Source organism: Opisthocomus hoazin, chromosome 12 (genome assembly GCF_030867145.1).
Source record: "Opisthocomus hoazin isolate bOpiHoa1 chromosome 12, bOpiHoa1.hap1, whole genome shotgun sequence".
Lineage (NCBI taxonomy): Eukaryota > Metazoa > Chordata > Aves > Opisthocomiformes > Opisthocomidae > Opisthocomus > Opisthocomus hoazin.
The window spans coordinates 23,751,886-23,773,708 of record NC_134425.1 but is presented as its reverse complement, the minus strand read 5'-3'; the positions used below and the strand labels follow the sequence as shown (position 1 = coordinate 23,773,708).

The 21,823-nt window shown below is 44.7% G+C and overlaps 1 protein-coding gene across 2 annotated transcripts in view; it reads right to left on the bottom strand.

Moving 5' to 3' along the window:
* CBFB (core-binding factor subunit beta) overlaps nt 1-21,823 on the bottom strand; it is a 46,453-nt gene that overhangs the window by 4,602 nt on the left and 20,028 nt on the right. Inside the window, exons 4-5 of one of the 2 annotated variants that reach the window (XM_075433913.1) lie at nt 18,502-18,618; nt 12,723-12,849 (exon numbers count right to left, since the gene is read on the bottom strand). In XM_075433913.1, the coding sequence (XP_075290028.1) occupies nt 12,723-12,849; nt 18,502-18,618 (244 nt within the window). The remainder of the gene's footprint in view (nt 1-12,722; nt 12,850-18,501; nt 18,619-21,823) is intronic. The other variant, XM_075433912.1, reaches the window with a different exon arrangement.

Genomic DNA, 21,823 nt, shown 5'->3' with positions numbered 1-21,823 from the left:
GCATACAGTTCCCCTAGTGAAGAGACTGTAACAAGATTTCTTCTGGGTTTAACTGCTGCCTCTTTCTGCTAAAAGGCAAAGGCATGCAATGTTTTTAAAAATTAACAAAATCTTGCTTACACCCATCTAGTTATCAATTTTGTACCCAACAAACATTTTTACACTTAACTAGAAAAAACAGCAAGTTAATTGCTGTTATGCTACTAAAAGCAACAGATCTTCCTCTGCAGAAAACAAATCACGTACACAGCAATTTTACTGTCAAATTTCAGTAGAGACTCCAAGGTATGGGCATCTGGTTGCATTTATGCGTTGCCTAAAGCGGCCTTTTCTTTCAAAACATATGAAAGAATTCGCATGATTCCTGACCTCACTGCTACTTGCAGAGTTTGCAGAAGCCACTGCCGAACAACTCCCAGATTTGCCCTTTGAAGCGATATGCAAAAGGCGTGACAAATTACCCTCAAACGTCCTGAAAGCAGTCATTACAATATCTTACACTACTGCATCTGGATAAAGGGGTAATTCTGCATTTCAGCAAGTGGGGCTTTACACAAGCAACTGCGACACGGTGGAACGACAGCTCCGTCTCACTCAGCTGCCCTCTGTCACTTGTGCCATACCTCTAGGCAAGAACAGGTACACGTGAAACACGCTGCTTCTGCTCGTCACCACCCTGCCAAGGCGCACGTGCACAGTGTGTAACAACTGCAGCCGTGCTTTACACGCTAAAAAAGCACCACATATGCATCTATCTGAAAAATAAAACACACTCCTGAAAGACAGCAGAAATCACCTTGTACTGAGACAGCGAGCACGCTGTAGAGCATCAGGCATCGGGCGGTATTTTTGTCCAGACAACGGGCAAAATAAAACTTTTGTAAGAAACGCCGCAAGATCCTTCACACTCCCTCGCAGAAGGAGCGAGACTACCAGTATGGCAGCATCTGGTCGTTCTCCTCCATCCGCTACAGAAAGCTAAAAGTTCCCTTTTACAGATGTAAAAATAGCCATCTCCAGAACTCTCTCAGACTGGGGTTTCATACTCTTCGGCATAGCCCACCAACCCTCGGAATCGCAGGATCTGCTGTAGTTTTTGAAATGCGTACCTTATGACGCCATGCAGACGCATCAGAATTACTCCCGGTGAACAATGAGCTCAGCTTCTCAGAGATGAAGGAGACTTGCCTCAATTAAGAAAGATGCATCTATCTTTGCCACTGGGAGATGGAGTACTCTGCCATGAGTCATGCATCATGAGTCATGCGAAAACAGCGTTCATCCTATCTCAGCATATTTCATTTTTTCAGTCAAGTGCTGATTTTAAGTTTGAAGGAGCACTACTTCCTACGATCTTCATCTTCTATTTAGCCAAAGGATCACAAATACTTGCTTGCAAGAAAAACTTGTAAATAACACACAGATCCCACCACAGTTGTAATTTTCTTAAAAGGGCATGTATTTTAACCAACACTACCAGTTTCCTTCCAAATATCCTGAAATTCAACAGTTAATATGACGGATACATGGGGAGTTTCAATACCCCAAAACACTGCACACACAGCTTTCAGCATAAGAAGCCACGCCAATCTGCTGCAATACGGAAGGAATGGTAACTGGCCACAAGCCATTCAAAACCTCTAACGCTGGAGACGGTACGATGAGCGACTGGAACAACGGCAGGAACATATCTGGCAAAAAAGATTTCAAAGCCTCCTGTAAGATGCTATTGTAGATTTCATAGAATCATAGAAAGTTTTGGGTCGGAAGGGACCCCTAGAGGTCATCTAGTCCAACCCCCCCGCAGCGAACAGAGACACCACTAACTAGATCAGGTTGCTCAGAGCCCTGTCCAACCTGGTCTTGAATGTTTCCAGGGATGGGGCCTCCACTGCCTCTCCGGGCAACCCGTTCCAGTGTTTCACCACCCTCATTGTAAAGAATTTCTTCCTTATATCCAGCCTAAACCTACCCTGTTTTAGTTTAAAACCATTACCCCTCGTCCTGTCACTGCTGTCTCTACTAAAAAGATTGTCCCCATCTTTCCTGTAGGCTCCCTTTCAGTACTGAAAGGCTGCAATCAGGTCTCCCCGCAGCCTTCTCTTCTCCAGGCTGAACAAGCCCAACTCTCTCAGCCTGTCCTCATAGTAGAGGTGCTCCAGCGCTCGGATCATTTTTGTAGCCCTCCTTTGGACCCGCTCCAACAGTTGCATGTCCTTCTTGTGCTGAGAGCTCCAAAGATTTGTTCATGCCAAACTCATAACGCCGCTGCCACGGGGGTAACAGCATCCTAACAAACGAGAAAAGCTACTGACAAAATCCTTTTGACTTCAGGGTAAACCAACGCCAGAAGTAGCCCCTGCAATACTCCTCTCTTCAACCCCCTTATCTCTGAGCTTTCCTCAAGCCTGCATATAGGATAACTGGTACCGGCTAAAAGTCCTCTCCAGAGAATGATGATGTAACATCTGTACAATACTAATTTTCTTCTTAATAAGTTGGATAATTTGAAGTCATCAAATCATTACCATCAAACTGTGACTCTTTCAGGCAAGGAGCACTTTCGAGCACCTACATCTGTTGGTGTGTGGCACTTAAGGAAGGCAGCACACGAGCAGCTCCTCCAGCAGCCAAGACAGACACACACCATCCTCCTCCTCCGGCCACTCAGTGCTGAGCCACACTGCAGCTGATCGCCATTTCAGCAGTGTCACTACAACTCCTTGAGCTGGCTTTGAGAAAGCATCTGGAATTACCTCCCCCCTCCTGTGCACACTCAGAAGCCTCCGGCACACCTAAGGAAAGCAACTCCTTTGACCACGAGTTCATCAGAAAAATTGTTAAATTGATTCAACTTCTTCACCAATGACCTGGATGAAGCGACAGAGTGTACCCTCAGCCAGTTTGCTGATGACACCAAACTGGGAGGAATGGTGGATACACCGTCAGGCTGTGCTGCCATTCAGCGAGACCTGGACAGGCTGGAGAGTTGGGCAGAGAGGAACCTGATGAGGTTCAACACGGGCAAGGGCAGGGTCCTGCACCTGGGGAGGAACAACCCCCTGCACCAGTACAGGCTGGGGCTGACCTGCTGGAGAGCAGCTCTGTGGAGAGGGACTGGGAGTGCTGGGGGATGACACGTTAACCATGAGCCAGCAGTGTGCCCTGGCTGCCAAGAAGGCCAATGGCATCCTGGGGTGCATCAAGAGGACTGTGGCCAGCAGGTCGAGGGAGGTTCTCCTCCCCCTCTGCTCTGCCCTGGTGAGGCCCCATCTGCAGTGCTGCGTCCAGTTCTGGGCTCCCCAGTTCAAGAAAGATGAGGAGCTACTGGAGAGAGTCCAGCGCAGGGCTACGAGGGTGAGGAGGGGACTGGAGCATCTCTCCTGCGAGGAGAGGCTGAGGGAGCTGGGCTTGTTCAGCCTGGAGAAGAGAAGGCTGAGAGGGGACCTTAGAAATGCCTATAAGTATCTGCAGGGGGGCGTCAGGAGGACAGGGCCAGACCCTTTCCAGTGGTGCCCAGCGACAGGACAAGGGGCAACGGGCACAAACTGAAGCAGAGGAAGTTGCAGCTGAACACGAGGAAGAACTTCTTCCCTCTGAGGGTGACGGAGACCTGGCCCAGGCTGCCCAGGGAGGCTGTGGAGTCTCCTTCTCTGGAGATATTCCAGACCCTCCTGGACACGGTGCTGTGCAGCCTGCTCTGGGTGACCCTGCTTCGGCAGGGGGTTGGGCTGGGTGATTCCCAGAGGGCCCTTCCAGCCCCGAACATTCTGGGATTCTGTGAAAAGACAATGCAGTTCCACCGTGTGGTTTACACGATAGCTCCGAGAAAGCGGAACTGGGAAACTTGGAGGTAAATTTAGCAAGGGTGGACAAGACTGCCATGAAGACAGCCCTCTCTTTCCACAAATCACTTCAAAAAAAAAAAACCAACAAAACAGCAGGGAAAATCGGGACCTCTGAATTCTAGGCAGTGAAGTCACAAGAACAACACGCACTGCATATGTAACTTGGGACACTGGTGGAAAGGAGGGAGATAATTTGAAGAAGGGTTGTCACAGAAAGTAGCCAAAATAAAGTCTCTCCACGGACAACTCCACCACAACTCTTTAGTTGTGCTCTGGCAGCTCCATACTGCTCAAACAGACAGAGCAGATGCATTATGTGCCTTGGCATCTGTCATCTATAATTTACTAAATAAGTGAAAAAAAATCAGCCTATGTTATGAAAAACTAAACAGCGAACATTTGGATTCTCTTAGAAGGACTGTGAACCTCCTGAAAAGGATTTAAAAAGAAAAAAAAAAAACAACAAAAAAAACAACAAACCCTGAGAATACATTGCAGATGCTTTTCTGCAAAGCATACAACCACAGGACAAAAAAAAACCCCAACCCCTAAACAAAAAAAACCCCAGAAAGCTAAAATAAAGTGACCAGTTACAGTCAAGCACACCTCCACATTAGTCGTGCTAACTGAAGGAGACCCAACATCAAGAAAAGCACCAAACCGACAGCTCTTCTCCGAGCTGCTGGTTAATAACAGCCTCTCCCGTAGAGATCTGGTCATGGTTAACGCATGCTGGCCGTGCCTCCACTTCAATTACCCTGACTCAATAGCAGAGTAGGGGCGGGGAAACTCAGCCTTCTCGGAATTAAATTCAGCAAAACCGGGCCCCTCTGACACAGTAAGAATGACAGCTTACGTGTAGCAGCACTCCTCTGGTCACGGCTGTGGCCTGAGGAAGCACTCTGTACGCTTTCAGGTCTGTGGGGGCTTGAGGAGAGACTCTCCCTCCTGTCCACCTCCGCTCCTCAGCGCCACCAGGACCCACCGTCCCACCACCTGCTGGCACTCAGCGGGGGATCTGACACACCAGACTCCGTGGCCCGAGTCTGGTCTCCGAGGTTCCTGGGTTTGCTGGCCGTAACACCCATTTTGCGATCGCCCCTCCTTTTCACTCGGGCCTAGGAAGAAGTAGCCTTGATCTTTCCTAATTACGATGTCAAGCACCACTGAAATTGTGAAAATGATGGAAAACAGTCTCTCAAATTTGGTAAGAGAGCTGGATGGCAGACTAAAGCTGTAGAACAATAAATGTTACAAACTTTATATCCAATGCTCTTTTTTATTCATACATCCACTTTGCTGGCCTCTCAAGCTCCCTGGAACTCCAAATAAAGAATTTTCTTGACAAAGGCCATAGATAAAAATCATTTAGCATCCACCCCCATCAAGACTTCATTTCCAGCTCCCAACAATCTCCTTCCTAGAAACAAGAAACCCTTCCCCAAGCACAGGCATTGATCGTGTTGTGTGCTGAGCCGGCTCTCCCCTATTCGGGAGCTGTAAAGCACGACCAGGCCAAGCAGCACAATTTGCTTACCGATTCCTGACGCGCTCTCTTGCCCGAAATCATCGCAACGGTTGGATCTCGGTTTACAAGCCGTGACGAAACTACGGGTTCTGGTACACCACACTGGTCACTGGCCTCAGGTAACCACAAGCCCAGAAAGGAAAAAGCACGGCAACAGAGCAAGCTCTTCAGAGCTTCAGGTACAGATGAAAATCTTACTTTTGTATGAAAACTTTGGTTCCAAGGCGGCGGGGGGGGGGGGAAGCTTGAAATGCTCTCTTTTAGCAAGTATTGTTTGAAGGCTGGTATACAGGTTATAAATTTATAATTAACATTGATTGCTTCCAGACAATATTCCGCTGTTGCTCAGCCCCTTTCTAACCTTCATTGACTGAAACAAGATGCTTATATTACAGTATTCTCTGATTTGCAAGATCGATCTCCTCTGCACTCCAGTCCGCATCGATTCCACACAGCACAAATTGTTTTCCTGCTATCTGCACTCCCTAGCACTTTTACACCAATACCGGCTATTCCAGGTTCTTGTGAAACCATCTAGTCACAACGCTACTGCCCTACTTGTACCGCACTCACGTCGGAGAACCTTCTGAGGCAACACATACTCACATACAACCTAATCTACAAAAAAAGCATTAAAGTGTGTATTCGTCCTAAAAACAAGCAAATCATGTATGCATGCATGCTTATATACACACACACGAGCACGTACCAAGCCCCTGCTACCCACTGTGTATGAAGAATTACCAGTTTGGGCTTCCTTCACATTCAAAAAGCTCTATTAAAGGTTATACTATTTTTCTATCACTGCCAGTTTGGAGAGCACACACAATAAGTAGTAAATTCATCCAGGTTAATTTTTGAGGATAAAACCTTAACAGTCAGTGAGCGTGATGAGAAAAAAAGACTCACTGGAGTATCAGATTTTCTTCTGAAGGAAGTCATACTTGAGAAAAATACTTACAATTAGTTCAAGCATTTATTTACACTAGTAGTTTGACTTTTTTTTTTTTTTTTTTTAAAGACAGGAGAAAAACTTCCCTGCCTTGAACCTTGGAAAGAAGGAAAGTTAGTCCTACTATTTGATTTTCTTTCACTGAGAACCGTTTACTCTTCTGTAGCAAGATCCTGTTTTCTAAGAGTTCACAACTTCAGCACAACTAAATGCAACAGATCTGTCCCGTTTCAACTCAATTCCCAACAAATAGCAAAACCATGTAGAAACCTAGGGCTGGACTGAGTATTTAAAGTTTCAGTAAATTTTCACTCCAGCGGATTTAAAAGCATAGGGTCGGGGAGTATTTGGTGCTTTGTACCGAGGGGGATTTCTAGTGGGGAAAAAAAAAAAAGTTTCAAAACAGGTTTTGTTTTTCAGAAAATGAAGGTCTTTAAAAATGGGAATTTCATGCAGTTTCCCAAAATGGCTCCACTTACCCATTAGCGAAATTTATACTTAGCACAAGACCACAGACTGACAGATTGCTAGACCACACTGTTTCGGGGAAGAGCAATCCACCCTGCCTCTTTACTCAACATGCAGCATGGCAGTAACATGGGAAACGAACGCAAAAACAGAAAAATAGGACATTTCAAAAACGCTGGTTGAACAAATTGCATTGGAAAACTGAGATGAGACCCGACTCAGCCCCAGGTAAAGCAATCAGTAGAACACCTTTAGCCAAGCACAAGAGGAACACGGCAGGGCAAACTGCGCAAACAGAGCGCTTCAAAACCGAAGTTACGGTTTGCCTACAGAAAACAAATCCTCAGGAAAAGGAACTACCTGCACACAGCCACACACAAAATGGCCTCTTCTCTCCACCCATCCCCTCGAAAACCCACCGCTTCGCCCTTTGGCCCCGGCACGGAGCGAGCAGGAGGCACCTGCGTGCTGCTCCTCCGGTCGAACACAGGCCGCTACTCCCAGTGTATTCCAATTTCACCAACCAGGGGCTGTCTGAACCTCTCCAAATCATTCCGGACAGCAGAACGCATTTTGCATCATGCTGCTACAACCAGAACACTGAATAAAAAGCAAAAGTTTTTACTGGAAGATTCAAGCACATCTAGATAGCAACCACAGCGTAATTTCTGTAGAACACTTCTCATCCCGACACTGAACTTTGGTCATTCATACTGAAACCATATCAAAGAGAAGAAAAACACTAGTACTGACTCTCTCGACCAAAAGACAAGGGGATAGAGAGACAGTGAAAATTCGGCATCTGCCTCCAGTCTCCTCACTCTCTTCTATTGGCTTGCCAAAGGGAAATGCACAAGTACTTCACGTTCATGTACCTGTTCAATTGCATCATAGAATCACAGAATGGTTTGGGTTGGAAGGGACCTTAAAGATCATGTGGTTCCAACCCCCCTGCCATGAGCAGGGACCCCTTCCACCAGCCCAGGGTGCTCAGAGCTCCATCCAACCTGGCCTTGAACACTGCCTTCCCTGGGCAACCTGGGCCAGTGTTTCACCACCCTCATGGGGAAGAATTTCTTCCTAATATCTAATCTAAATCTGCCCTCTTTTAGCTTAGAGCCGTTCCCCCTTGTCCTATCACTACAGCCCCTTGTGAAAAGCCCCTCTCCATCCTTCCTGATCCTTCCTGTAGCCCCTCCAGGCACTGGCAGCTGCTCTAAGGTCACCCCGGAGCCTTCTCTTCTCCAGGCTGAACAGCCCCAGCTCCCTCAGCCTGTTCTCGTAGGAGAGGTGCTCCAGCCCTCTGACCATCTTCGTGGCCTCCTCTGGACCCGCTCCAACACATCCATGTCCTTCTCATGTTGGGGGCTCCAGAGCTGGACGCAGGACTCCAGGTGGGGTCTCACAAGAGTGGAGTAAAGGGGCAGAATCCCCTCCCTCACCCTGCTGGCCACGCTTCTCCTGACGCAGCCCAGGGTACGGTTGGCTTTCTGGGCTGCAAGCACACACTGCCGGCTCGTGTTGAGCTTCTCATCCACCAGTACCCCCAAGTCCTTCTCCTCAGGGCTGCCCTCGAGCCACTCTCTGCGCAGCCTGTGCTTGTGTTTGGGGTTGCCCTGGCCATGTGCAGGACCTTGCACCTGGCCTGGCCGGCCCTGGCCCAAGCTCCCCACCATGCAGTGCTGGCTCATGGAAAGAGAGCTTTGCCTTCGACTGGTACAAAGCCATTAAAAAGCGCAAGTCTGCCAAGTAGCTCAGAGTTCCTAAACTTATGAAGCTTCATACAATCATTTATTTTTACAATAGCCTTTAAGTAGGGATAAGGTCTTTCTTCACATGTATCATTAAACATTTACCATCTCAGCGTTCCAATGTTTGGGAAAAGTGAGAGTCATTGGAATACATTACTAATTTTGAAGGCATTAATTAAAACCACTCACTGACTTCAAATGCATCTTCGAAACAAAAGAATCCGAAACAGCAAGGCAGAATTTGCAGTACCTGATGTGACCAAGCTACATAAATTGACAGAAAAACCCCAAAGTGTCTTGTATTCAAAACTGAAATTATGTTAAAAAAAAACAGAACACAGTTCAACTAAGACGCACTTAAAAACTTCAATGAAAACTCCTAAATCCACTCACATCCTATTTGTATCAGAGGAATGCTGTAATCGCACAAAAATATTATCATTTCTGGGAATTCAAGCACAACCTAGCAACCACTATGGATTCTGCCCTCAGACGCAAAGAATACGTTCATTAAAATAAAGATCTGTTGTGCTAACGAAGTCATCAACAGAAGGGATACTACGTGATGAATGGACGGCAACCAAACCTTAGGGCTATGAGGATGATGAGGGGACTGGAGCATCTCTCCCCTACAAGGAGAGGCTGAGGGAGCTGGGCTTGTTCAGCCTGGAGAAGAGAAGGCTGAGAGGGGACCTTAGAAATGCCTCCAAATATCTGCAGGGGGAGCGTCTGGAGGACGGGGCCAGACTCTTTCCAGTGGTGCCCAGCAACAGGACAAGGGGCAACGGGCACAAACTGAAGCAGAGGAAGTTCCAGCTGAACATGAGGAAGAACTTTTTCCCTCTGAGGGTGACGGAGCCCTGGCCCAGGCTGCCCAGGGAGGCTGTGGAGTCTCCTTCTCTGGAGATATTCAAGCCCCGCCTGGACGCGGTCCTGTGCAGCCTGCTGTGGGTGACCCTGCTTCGGCAGGGGGTTGGGCTGGGTGACCCACAGAGGTCCCTGCCAACCCCTGCCATGCTGGGATTCTATGAAACCTGACTGCACTCCAACGGGGGATTTTTTTGTTGGTGTTTTCTGTGGTGGTTTTTTTTTTTTATTGGTTGGTTTTTTTTAGAATAATTCAAAGTGAAAATTAGAATAGCGATTATTCCTAAATTGTTCCTGCACTTGCTGTTCCCCCCCACCTTCAAACTATCACCATTCCAATATCCAGCTGCCACATACAGGCCATATTAACCATTTTCAACAGCCTTTGTTGACCCACTCTGTTTTAAAAGTCCACTGAGAGACTGAGAATAGGGAATCTTTTCTACACAGAAAGCTGTACAAATAAAGAACTGAATCTGATCATTTTCATATGCTGCCAGGCTTTGGATGGATAAATGTTTCCAAAGAGCTGGCGCCTCTGTTATGGGTAGGAGCGGTTAGAATATTGCAGGATTCCCCTTCCCTCCTTCACTGAAGCAGAATCTGGTCTCTATTAAAGGCATTTCAGCTGTAATTCTAATGTCTGAAATACCCTGATTTTATACAGTGTTGCAATTCCTGAAACAGTCATTAACACTGATGAGATCCTGCTCCAGGTCTGGCAATTCTGAGTTTTACTGTCTGTGCCAAACTTAGCAGGAAAGACAAATTTTAAGTTTTAGTAACGATGAGAGCTGTAAATACCGTATCAAAAAGAGTATGCTGAGGGAATCTCCCTCCGTGTGCAGTGTAACACACATAGAAACACAAACAGAATGCAATATGGTTTGGACTAGTGCTTTTATAGCTGTCAGCAACGCAAGCGTCAGAAGGATACCACTGACAAACCGTGTTTCTCAGCTGACCAAGCATACGAGCCTTGGAAAATCCAAGCGAGGCCATAAACACAGCCACCATGGGAATGCGCATTTATGCCTTACTTCCTATTCAGAATTCTGTACGATGAGCACGAGCACCTTAGCTAAGTGCTTACCGATTACAGCTCATTTGATTCTGCCTGAATGCTGCACTAGAACATCACTGAAGTGAAAGCCAGGGAAACAACGCATGGTTTGGAAACCCGATTCCTCCCTTGAAATGCACTGGGAGTCTATCGCCACTCTCCCCCCCGCGCTGCCCCAGATCATCCCGATTTTTACGCAGTCCTAAGACCCAGAGCGCAAAAGCTCATCTGTAAACATTCTAGGTATGCGGCCAGGACGTCTTCATCCAAACACACAAATGAAAACTGAAATGTAAAAAGCAATTATAGAACTGCAAGTAATTAGGCAAAGATCTCTTGGTCTTACATATTAAACATATACAGTAAAATAAAAAATAAACTATGTATAACAAAATATATTGCAATTATTAACAACCAGTATATGACATCACACAAATTCAAAGTACCTTTCAACAACGATTTTTGTTCTGCTTAAACGCATTTTAAGTCAGTAATTTTTCCTTTTCTTCCTTTCTGTAGGTGATCTATGCCAGTGCTTTAGAGCTGGGACAATGACTATTGTTGTTATATGAGAAAATCGGTACTAGCAGCTAATAAGGACAGCATTTTGTAACAACTGCCTGCTATCTTATTAAAAGCTAGAGTCTTTTCAGAAGTTATTGAATCCAACTCCTGCAGCTGGCCACGGATGTTGCTTTTTGTGTGTCAGTGTCACAAGTTTTGATGTCTCTTGTCATCTGAAGCCCCAGATGCCCAACACTACCTCAATCTCACTGTTAATTGAAAGAGTTTTTGTGTATCCTAGCTGCAAATAAGTGTTTTCTACACCTGGAGGAAAGAGCAAGTCTCTCAGAACTCCAGAATTCATTTCAGGAAGCATCATTCTTTTAAAACCTTCGGTATGCAGCAAGCACACGGCTGCTTCACTGTCGTAACAGGAGTGGGGAAGAAGCGCACAGTAAAGGAAAATAAATCAAGAAAAGATTGAAGTAAATTGGGGTCAAGGACATATGGCCGGGCTTAAAGATCCTACTGTGTTGTTAAAATTAGGGCAGGCTGCCACAGATCTTCATGAACAGCTTCAAGTTAACTCTACCTTCCTTTTCAGCTGAGCTTACAAGCAGTTCCAGCTATGCTGCGACAGACAGAACGGTTCAGGTAAACCGGCTGTCGCTCCAAGGATCCCATGGCAGCGAGGCCTCCACTTTTGCTACAGCTGACATCCGACCTGCTACATCAGGGTCTGTAAGAAGACGCACACCAGCCATCCCTTCATGGGGGAGATACTCTCCCCATCTGCCTTCTCCCTCTAATCTTCATGCTCAGTGTCTTCCAGTCGTACTTGGAAGCAAAGTCTGTCTAATCATCTCTATCATGAGGATGCCAGAAGAAAAATAGCTTAGCAATAACAATAATTACATTTTCTAAAAATCTGAGCAGCAGCAGACTGATCACAGCCAAGTCAGACTGTACTGGTGAAAGTTACAGGGTTAGTAAGGGGAAGAAATTCACAGTGTTCATTTTCTCCCTATTCTTCTCCTGACCTACAGCCTGCCTTAACGTGCCAACTCCCCTTATGTATTTCTCATCAGAAAGGCAAGAGCTGTAAGAGGACATCTCGGAGCAGCTGGTTTCCATTCCCTTTTCTGGCTCCTCTTTTCTTGATCCCACTAATTTCTGCTCTCATCAAGAAAGAAAAAGATTCAAGACTGTGGGGCCCTAAAGCAGCAAAGCACAAGGTAGGGGGAACAACACCAGCAAAACAGAGTAGAGGAGTAAAACTCCTTGCTAGCAAGAGAAAGACGAGAGGAAAACAAAACTAGCCTGTGCAAGAAAGCAGACAGTGGCGACTGACTGAATTCAGTAGTAATGTTTCCCACAACACGGGATAGCGCACTGCAAAATTATGTGTCCACAGCTTCCAAAGCCTTTCCTGAGAAATGTATGGGTCAAAAGATCCCTCTCTGCTATTACAGTATCCTTTGAGAGAGCGATGGTAGCTCTGTGAACAAATGCATCCTTTGCAGCTTAAGTACCCGCAGCAAAGGCCATCTACAGAAAGGAAAAAAGGTAAAACCAGAGAATTCTTATCAAAACTTCAAAGACTTGAAATTCATTTTACAAGAGTTAAAAACAATGCATCTTGCAATTTTTATACAACATCAAACAGCGAACAGAAAACACACAACATTGTACAAACAGACAAACAAATGGAAATAATCTAAAGTGTTGGGAAAGTACTAACCAGTTACTGACAGCAGCTGTGAAACCCTCACCTCCATTTCCTCCCGATGAGACCTGTCTCTATCCTCGAATTCACGAGTTCTTCGCCGAGCTTCTTCAAAGGCTTGTTGTGCCAATGCATCCTCCTGCTACCAAACCAGATGACACAGAATGACACAAAAGGCTACTCTCGTTTCTACCAGCTCACATTTCTTTTGAATATTAGAGATCACTTGGCAGCAGAGACCAGCACGTCCTGCAGAATCTGCCAGAACACAGATGAGTTCCAGCAAATGCCAATATAGGTTAACGAAATAATACTCACCTCCATCACTGCAATGGAGATACCCAAAGCTGCAACGCAGCCACTACGAAAATACATTTTCTAAGGAGAACTGCTTTTCATACGTAGTTTAAAATGCTGCTTTTTTTTAAAAAAAAGCTAGGAATCCTCAAAAGTTATATGAAAGAGGCAATACATTTTATTCTCCTTACGAAAGTAATTCTGAAGATAACACTATCATCATTATATAAATAAGGGTAACTTAATCCTGTCGTTAAAAAGTATTGTCTAAGTTACAAACCAAATAAATTCTCCGTTATCAAAAGCTGCTGAAGGTGCATCAGTATGAACATTTGTAATCCTCATGTATCCTTTAAATTTAGATGCACTAGAATGTACAAAGCATAAGTTACTACCCCGGTAATTTGCACACATTCACATACAACACAGAAGAAACCTGCAGGTTTTCAACAGCCCTGTAGTTTATTTCAACAGTGGCTTACACACAGGAATAGATTTAATACACTAATGCTCAAAAAATATCCTTTGAATCATATTTTATGTTAGAAAAGGTTTTAAATTAAGTGTTATTAATATGCAAGTCATCATTAACTGGATTACAAATTATTTCTCTTTACGAGACCTTCTAGCATGTGTTTTGTTCAGAATGAAAACAGATGGCTCTGCTCCCCTCTAGAAGTGTTCAGAATGGAGGAGTCATGTCTAAAGAGGTTCCACAAACCAGCAAGGGATAAGCTGTATTGTTCCCCCCTCCTCCTTACTCCTCAGCTACAATTGCTACTAACTCTGCTGAGAACTCCCACATACACACAAATGTTATTTTCAAGCTGTTGGATTAAAAAGAAAAAAAAAAATCCTACCCTTGACTGTTAGAGGACAAAAACACGTTGAGAACCCAACTAAATTTTAATATACCGAGGGATTAAGTATATAAATTTTTTAATTTAAGATAAAGCATCTCTAGTCTGAGAGAATGTGAAATTGCTTTTTTTGCCACGGGCGCAGTGGTGCGCCCTGAAGGTACGCTGTGAAGCGAGGCGAATGGGTGCCCCTCGGGGCCCAGCACAGTAAAATACAAACAGCTGCCAGCCCGGAACTCCGCGCAGCCAGGTCCCCAGAAGGCTATGCTGAAAGGCAAGGTTTAAAGCTGTTCAGAAGATAACAGCTTAACACTACCCACTATTTTTAAAAGTGGAATTTGGCCCTTTATAGCTATCTTAATGTTCATGCAATGCACAGCAACCAAGGTCAGACAGTGGAAAGTAAGTTTGTTCTTAATAATGCAGAAGGATAGAGATAAAATTGATATACTTGTCTCCCAGATGACTGCAGAAAAGCTGCCTTATTTCTAATTTACGGAAGCTACATACATCTTTATTATTCTCCTTTTTTTAAACAGACTTAAATGAAATCAGAACTATTTTTAAAAAAAAAAAAAAACATTTTTGCATTTTTACAATCATTTAAAGTGGTCATGAAATAAAAGGCTAACATATAGCCTCTGTCAGAATATTTTAAAGAAAGTCATAACCAAAAGACACTAAATTAGGAATTCATAAAGCAAGAATCACTATGTTGACATCCAGAATGAACACGTGTGGACAGCTGAAACACTGGTTTACTAACATCTGAGAAAGCGGAGGGGGGGGGGGGGGGGGGGAAGCATCAGAATGTATTTTTAAGTTTAAAAAAAAATTCTGCTCTACTCTTGCTGACATGTCATAACAGAAACCAACAAACATCCCAGGATCTTGTATATCAGGAGTTTAACAAACCTCTTCTCAGAGGTCAACCAAATTTAGTAATTATAGCCTTGCAACTTTGGCTTTGCGAAACGCAATCATATATCCATTTCAGTTATTATCAGTAAAAATGATCCTGGTGTAAATCTACCAAAAACAAAAGAATAAGGAAAACATGAGCCATACCAACACAAGAACAGATCAAACCAAATGCCTCAACATAGAAAAAGCCAAGCCAGCAGCCTGCAGACACTCACGCACGCAGCCCCCCCGCCCAGCAGCCGGGGAGGGACAGACTGGGTGAGCATCACCCCATCTACACAGCCAGAGTGTGCTTCAGTACGGACGTACTGGGGACAGAACCGGGCTGTTCATAATCCTCGAGATCAACACCAAATCCAGGGAAATGTCAGCCCCAAATGGGGGAGATGTTCAAGCACATACGTAGAGTTTTGGGTGCGTTAGTCCAGCGCACTCTGAACAAGCAGCCGGATCAGGGCCTCCAGGAACAGAAAGTAAGGCTGTCTAGTGGTAAGACATTAATAGGCTGTGAATCAATTAGAAAGAACACTAGCTTAAAAGTTACAATTAAAGTACTTCATTGTTATGCGTGTGGTTTTTCTTCCTAGAACATTTATTAATCTGGTGAAGGACAGTGTCATTTCCAAAGTGCAGCAGCGAAGAAAAACTTAATCTGATCCCAGTATTAGTTGGTAAGAAGTAGTGAGAGACAGGAAAATGCAAGAGCATCACATTTGGATACAGCAAGCCTTCCAGAAAACGGGAGTAAGAGGTGCCCGGAGGGGGAGGTGGATGCATGCCAATAAGATCTCTCATTCAGAAAGACAGCAGGTACCCCAGGCACCACACCACACAGTTCGAGGCACTGAAACCCACCCCGACACCAGCCTTGTGCTGGGATCAAAGTCAGCAGTCAGCCACTGGCAATATGAAGACAGTTTTAAAAAAAGAAACCAGAATGACAGCTACAGGAAAAAGGAAACTGAAGAATGTAGAAGACTGCCCACATGTTTACAGTCGTAACAAACACCAGGGTGCAGAGTGTTTGCACAGAGCCTTGGGACACTGGGAACTCCTAGGCACTACTACCATGCCAAGTAAGGTGACCGACGACCTCCTCGTAATCGCTGAGAAGACTGAAAACAAATTACACACTTCTAATTGAGTGCAAATGTATCTCCGTAGATCCACACTGCGTAATACCTCCAGCTCAGCACCCTATACTCAAAACCCCAGAAAGCACTGATACCTGAGCGCATGCACACATGCCCTCGTGACACCAGAAGTAAGAATAAATCACAGGCTCAGTGCACAAACACCTTCTGAAGACAGCAAAAAGGAATTCTTAGATGTAGTTAAGACACTGTATACACATCAGGAAGCTAAAATAATCCAAGAGCATGCAAGAACATTTATTGGGAAATTCAAAAGAGTAAAACTGAACCCACAGATCACCCGGCCACCCTCTTTTTGGAAAGGTGCCCACTTTTTTCAGGAACTATCCAAATTTGGACAAGAGTGACATTATCTCCTCCTGAGTGCATGTTCAAATTGGCCTCCTCTCAATTCAGAAGGCACGTGACTTAGCATTATGCATCAAACTTAACAGTCATAGATGAAGAACCTTGGGATTTATCTTGCCCAGCCCTCATGAGTCTACACTCTACCTTGCCTTGCAAGCCGTTATTGTCTAAAGGGTTTCTAATCAACGTAGCCTACAGCCATTGCTCTCTTCCCAAGGAACACGCCGCCGCAACACGAAGATAGCCCACTCAAACGCTGACACCCAGCTCTGGAAGACGCGAATGCCACAGTGAAGAGCAGCATTCAAGGAAATGCTTGGTTCCGTGGCTTTTCTGGCAGATTAACAAAAGGCAGCAGGACTATTCTCAGAACAGTGCGCCCTCTCAGCATCCTGCAGAAAGCAGGCAGGGCTGTGACTATTTCAAAGACAAAGTATTTCTGTTTAACCCAGAACTTAGTCACAATAACATGATCTCATTAACGTGCACACTGGTTTCTTAAGTTAGGGAGAAGCAAGGCACCACGAAGCTTGCAACTATACATACTGCCATATAAAATTTGATTTTCGTATTTCCAGTTCTTGAACAGAAAAAATTTAATCCATACGCCCTCCGGTTCTGCATGCCTGGAATAGAGGAGGGCTCTTTGTATTTAGGTGGAACCAAAGGGTTGCTACCTGTTCGGCAGTGACCAACTGCGGCTGTAGAACGACTAGAAGAGAAACTGCAAGGAAGCGAGGGCTGAGAATGAGAGGCACACGCTAGACACAGAAAACACATCCTTATTTAACTCCATTCCAGTGCACAACTGCCAGAAGCAATCCCCAAGAGGGCTTTGTGTCCCTGGGGGCACAAAGGGAACATAAAGGTAGTTTGGAAAAGCAAAAGGTTTGTGTGAATAATAAATTATTGCAAAAACCACCCACATGTATAAAATACACGAGGTGTACCAAAGACAGACAAAGGGCATCACCAGTGTCTCACAAATTGGCTCATTTATCAAGATGAGTGAGTTGGTTTGGGTCCCTGAGTTTAAGGGAACAACAGGAGGGAGATCAAGAAAGCTCCAACTGTGTTACATGACCAAGATGAAAAGATAAGTGTTACTCTTTAAGACATTGAAATATGTTTCAGAGGGAATTACTCAAGTTCCCAGAAAAGTTAGGGGGAAGTCATGATGGTCTTGGGCGAAAGAAGAAGTCTTCAGAGAGAAGTTAGGAGATGATGCCTACATACAGGTGCCGAGTACATTCTTAAGAATCATTTGCTGGAGTACCAATACAGAACTTGTGGAGAGGAGAAAAAAAGACAGGCTGCAGGAAATCGCTCACCCTTCTTTTCTCTGCATGCTTAACTTGTACTGAGCAGCACTTTGGACCCTGCTTTCATACAGTTCTAGTAACTCTAAATTGTCAGACTACAGAAGTGAACTGCTGAGTTCACCATAAAATACAGATTGTAAGTCATATCTCTGGCAACTGATGTTACTGCAACCAATTTACCATCCGCTGCGGAGAGGTGAAGCCTGCACAAACCCAGTGTTATAATATCAGTTAAGCACCTCTGTTACCAAGATACATCTCAAAAGTAAAGAAGGCCTGTCTCCGGTCTGACTAAATTAAGGAACCCTACAGCTGTGTAAGTGAAACTTCCAGATATGTGATATGCACTCTGAAGAGTCATTTCCTCTGAGTTTACTCTGTTCTTGTGCATGTCCAGAGATTCAGCTGCTAGACAGTCATTCTGCTGGTAGCAAGTACGTTTCTCAGAAGCTGCCATACCTTAACAGAGCAGAGAGTCTACCACTTAAGAGAACACATGGAAAAATCCTATTCACAACCCCCATATGTAATAAAACAAAAAGCTACTTGCAAAAAAACACCTTAAAATAAATGGCTAGAATAGACTTGCCAGTTAAATTGTTTCAAGTTAGTTACAGACATAGCTTTTCATACAGATTTACTACTCTGTAGCACACACACAGTTGTAAACTACAGATGACTCCTGCCCCTCATACTGTGATCTAATTAAAACAGTAGTTTAGTTACAACCACATACTTCTGAACTTCTATACTATAAATTTTCTTTGGACTTTGTACTCAAAGTGAAGACAAGCAAATTACAATGTGTGATCAGTACCTGCTTCCTTCCTTCCTTCCAGAAGAACAAACAAACGTCTAAGGCACAGTAGCCGTGGGCAGACTGCCTTACCTGTGCTCTCTCTTCATCAAATTCCAGGCAGCCCATACCATCCAGTCTCTGTAGATCTATCCAGCCTTTCCAGATTACACAGACACCATTGAGAATCATGGGGGCCTTCAAGTACACCTGAAAGAAAAGCAAAACACGTGCTATGAGTTTGAAAGCCTTTACACACATGCCTGCACAATGAAAATACTGACGCAGGAAGCTTCTGTGTGTATTCTTAGAAGAACATCCAAACCAGCTGGTCACACGAGACTCTGCTTAACAGCTTCTCCTGCTTCCTTTCCAAGCACTTATTTTAATCAAGCAAGCGCTGTAACTTTTGCCTACTGTACTGAATGGAATAAATTTAAGCTGTGTTCTCATTTTATAAACTGGCATGCACCAGGATTTGGTTAGAATTCTGCTGCCGCTTCCAGTTAAAGCAACTGTTTTTCTTGTCAGCGTACCTTTCTGTCACAAGGAAGGCGGCATGCTGCCAGACAGGGAGGATCCTTCACAGCACATTTAAATGCTTAAGCAAACACATGCTTTCCTGCTCCCAAGAAGCACTGTATTTTACCCCAATACATGAGCTCTTTCAACAAAGGGCAAGCACCAGTTTCAGTCCTCCTCAAATTTAACAAGTCAGAGTTTAGCAAAATACACTATATACACACACCGTGCTAAAAATAAGAAAGTCTTCCTGCATCTATTCTAGCATTTGTGAACAGCTTTTCAGAAGAAGCAACGGCAGACGATCAAAAACCATCTACAGCATCAACGTGCACAGTGCCTTGAGCTGCAGCAAGGAATAATGCATGAGCTTTAGGCCCCGCATCTAGATAACGGCAGACGATACAGTGATTTAAAGCACAAGCATTTCCCCTTCTAAAGGCCAGAGATTCATCTCCACACAGGAAATATAAAAAGAACCAAATACAACACTAAAGCAGTTTGACACCCTATATTTAATGACACCAGCCTCAAAAAAAAAAAAAAAGGCAAAATTATCTAAATTGCTAAGAATAAAGGAAAAAAACCCGCCATCCTCCAGTAGTGATTTCAGCCTACTCGGCAAGTCTAACCCCTCACAGCACAGCAGCGTGCCTTAGCTGAACTGCCAGAGAAGCAAACCATGCACAGAGGCCAGTGCTCACCCCTGATTTAAAGACTGCCTAGACATTCAAAACCCTGTCTTGTCTTCTCAGTCTTCAGGCGCAGCCCAGAGAGGTAGGGGAATTTTCACCCAGTGCCGCCTCTAGCAGATCTAACTTCATCCTCTGGCAAACCCTCAAAGTATAATTGATCTTTAGCACTACAGCGTATCTGAAAGCCCCCCAGCTGCGCCTGCCTGCTCAGCTCCACACTTCTCAGCTCAGGGCACTCGGGCAGAAACAGGGCAGGCGAAGAGTCAGCGGAGGTACGGACGGAAGGTGAGCCTTCCTTCTGCAAGGGCTGTCCCGGCAAAATGCAGCACTGAACACCACGAAAGGCCGTCCGTAAGTGGAAGAAAGGGAACAAATAACACGAAACCAACTGACAAACAAGCAATGTTATCTGCCAAAGAAAATACACACTTGATCTCTGAGCTTGATTATTACAGCTCATCACACTTCAGTATGAAGCAATATACTCAAGAAGTTTTAATTAGTACAATAAGCTGTAGCTCAGTAACACAGAAACACAAGCTAGCTCAAGCAGCCGCTCTTCGTATCGCCTCTCCTACTGCAGGGTGCACCCCAAGCAGAGCACGGAGTGGTTTTTGCCCTCGCATTCGCAGACCAGCGATGCAAGCCATCACACCCATCCTGCCCGCGACGACAGCGCGCTCTGCGGGGTGCAGACCTACCGGCCAGTGGCCCTCCTGAGCAGAGGCGTCGGAACCAGCGCGAGCGAGGTGCCGACTACCAGGAAACCACCTCCCACAGCCCTCGTTTCAAGATTAATCATTTCAAACATACAAAATACAACCTCACTCCCTTCCGGCACAGTCTTCACTCATTCATCTCACGAGAAATAAACGAAGTACACACCGTGAATTTAATAGATGCATTTAATTAGTTCCAAAGTGAAAGATACTTAGAGACTATTAGAATCAAAAGTCATTTTAAGAAGAACGCAGAATCATTCAAAAGGAAAAATAAAAAAGCAGCAGCATAACCTAACTATGGGTCTGTAAAGACCAAACAGTCTGTACTCTCATGCTCGTTACTTCTTGCAGCAGCAAACAAGCATTTTGCTGATCTTCATTTAGGGTTTACCTTTCACCTTAGCCTCCCCTGTCCTCCTGGCCCACAACAAAAGCCCAGGACATCAACAGTTACATAGGACTTCTCACAGATGACAAAAATCTAGCTTTTCAAGTTTTCCAGAGGAGAATATTTTGTTTCTTTGTTTCTTTGACAAGGAATGTTCTGCTGCCACAAACTGCCTTGTTTTAGCACTATCTGCAAATTTATTATTTTTGGGTATTACACACAAACCTGTTCAGTGCACACAGTAGGTAGCCGAGACGTAGCTGCCGCGGTCTCCATACTTCAAATGCGATGCCTCAACGCTTCACCTGGAAGCCTGAGCAGCGCTGGAATTTCGGTGAAAGCCTTCAGCAGTCAAAGGGGAAAAGGGAAGCGAGCTGACAGCGCTGATGTGATTGCCGATGCCTGCTATCTGCCCCAAGCACACTGACCAAGAGCCGAGCTGCTGACAAAGCAGATGGTGAACCCTGGCACACAGCTGACCTTGCCAGATAAAGGACTCTGCCCTGGCTCCTCAATCAGAGCTTTACCCCACTGGATTCAGTAGGTCTTCAAAATTCAGATAAACAAAACTTTTTTCACCTCAGAAAGGACAAAATCCTTGACAAGATCTTTGAGTTTTGAAACTACTGTATTATTGTTCAAATTCAGTATAATTCATACTGAAGCCACATGCGCTTATGCAGGAACTTTTCTCTCATTAAAACACACCATAAAGCTGGTGCTTTTTCCTTTATTTTAGAGAAAGGAATTTAGACTCCTTTTCCCCCCCTCTCCTTTTTCTGGAGGATGGAAACCACTTAAGACTGTAGCCAAAACCGTTTAACCACATATTTCCTTCTTTTCAGATAAAACCATGCTGGTTCCCTCTCAATTTCCCAACTTAACAGAATATTAATAAATTACTACCCTTGTCCATGAGCACGTGATCTGCTACTGCACCTCAAAATCCAGCACAAAGTTGTATTTAAAAAACTTTCAGAATTCTCTGTTCTGAAAATGGCCTTAAGACAGTCACAGTAAGGCAAAAGCCACACTACTTCTATAAAGCCCTCAGCTTCCCCTACTTAGTATTACTGAGCTACACAATT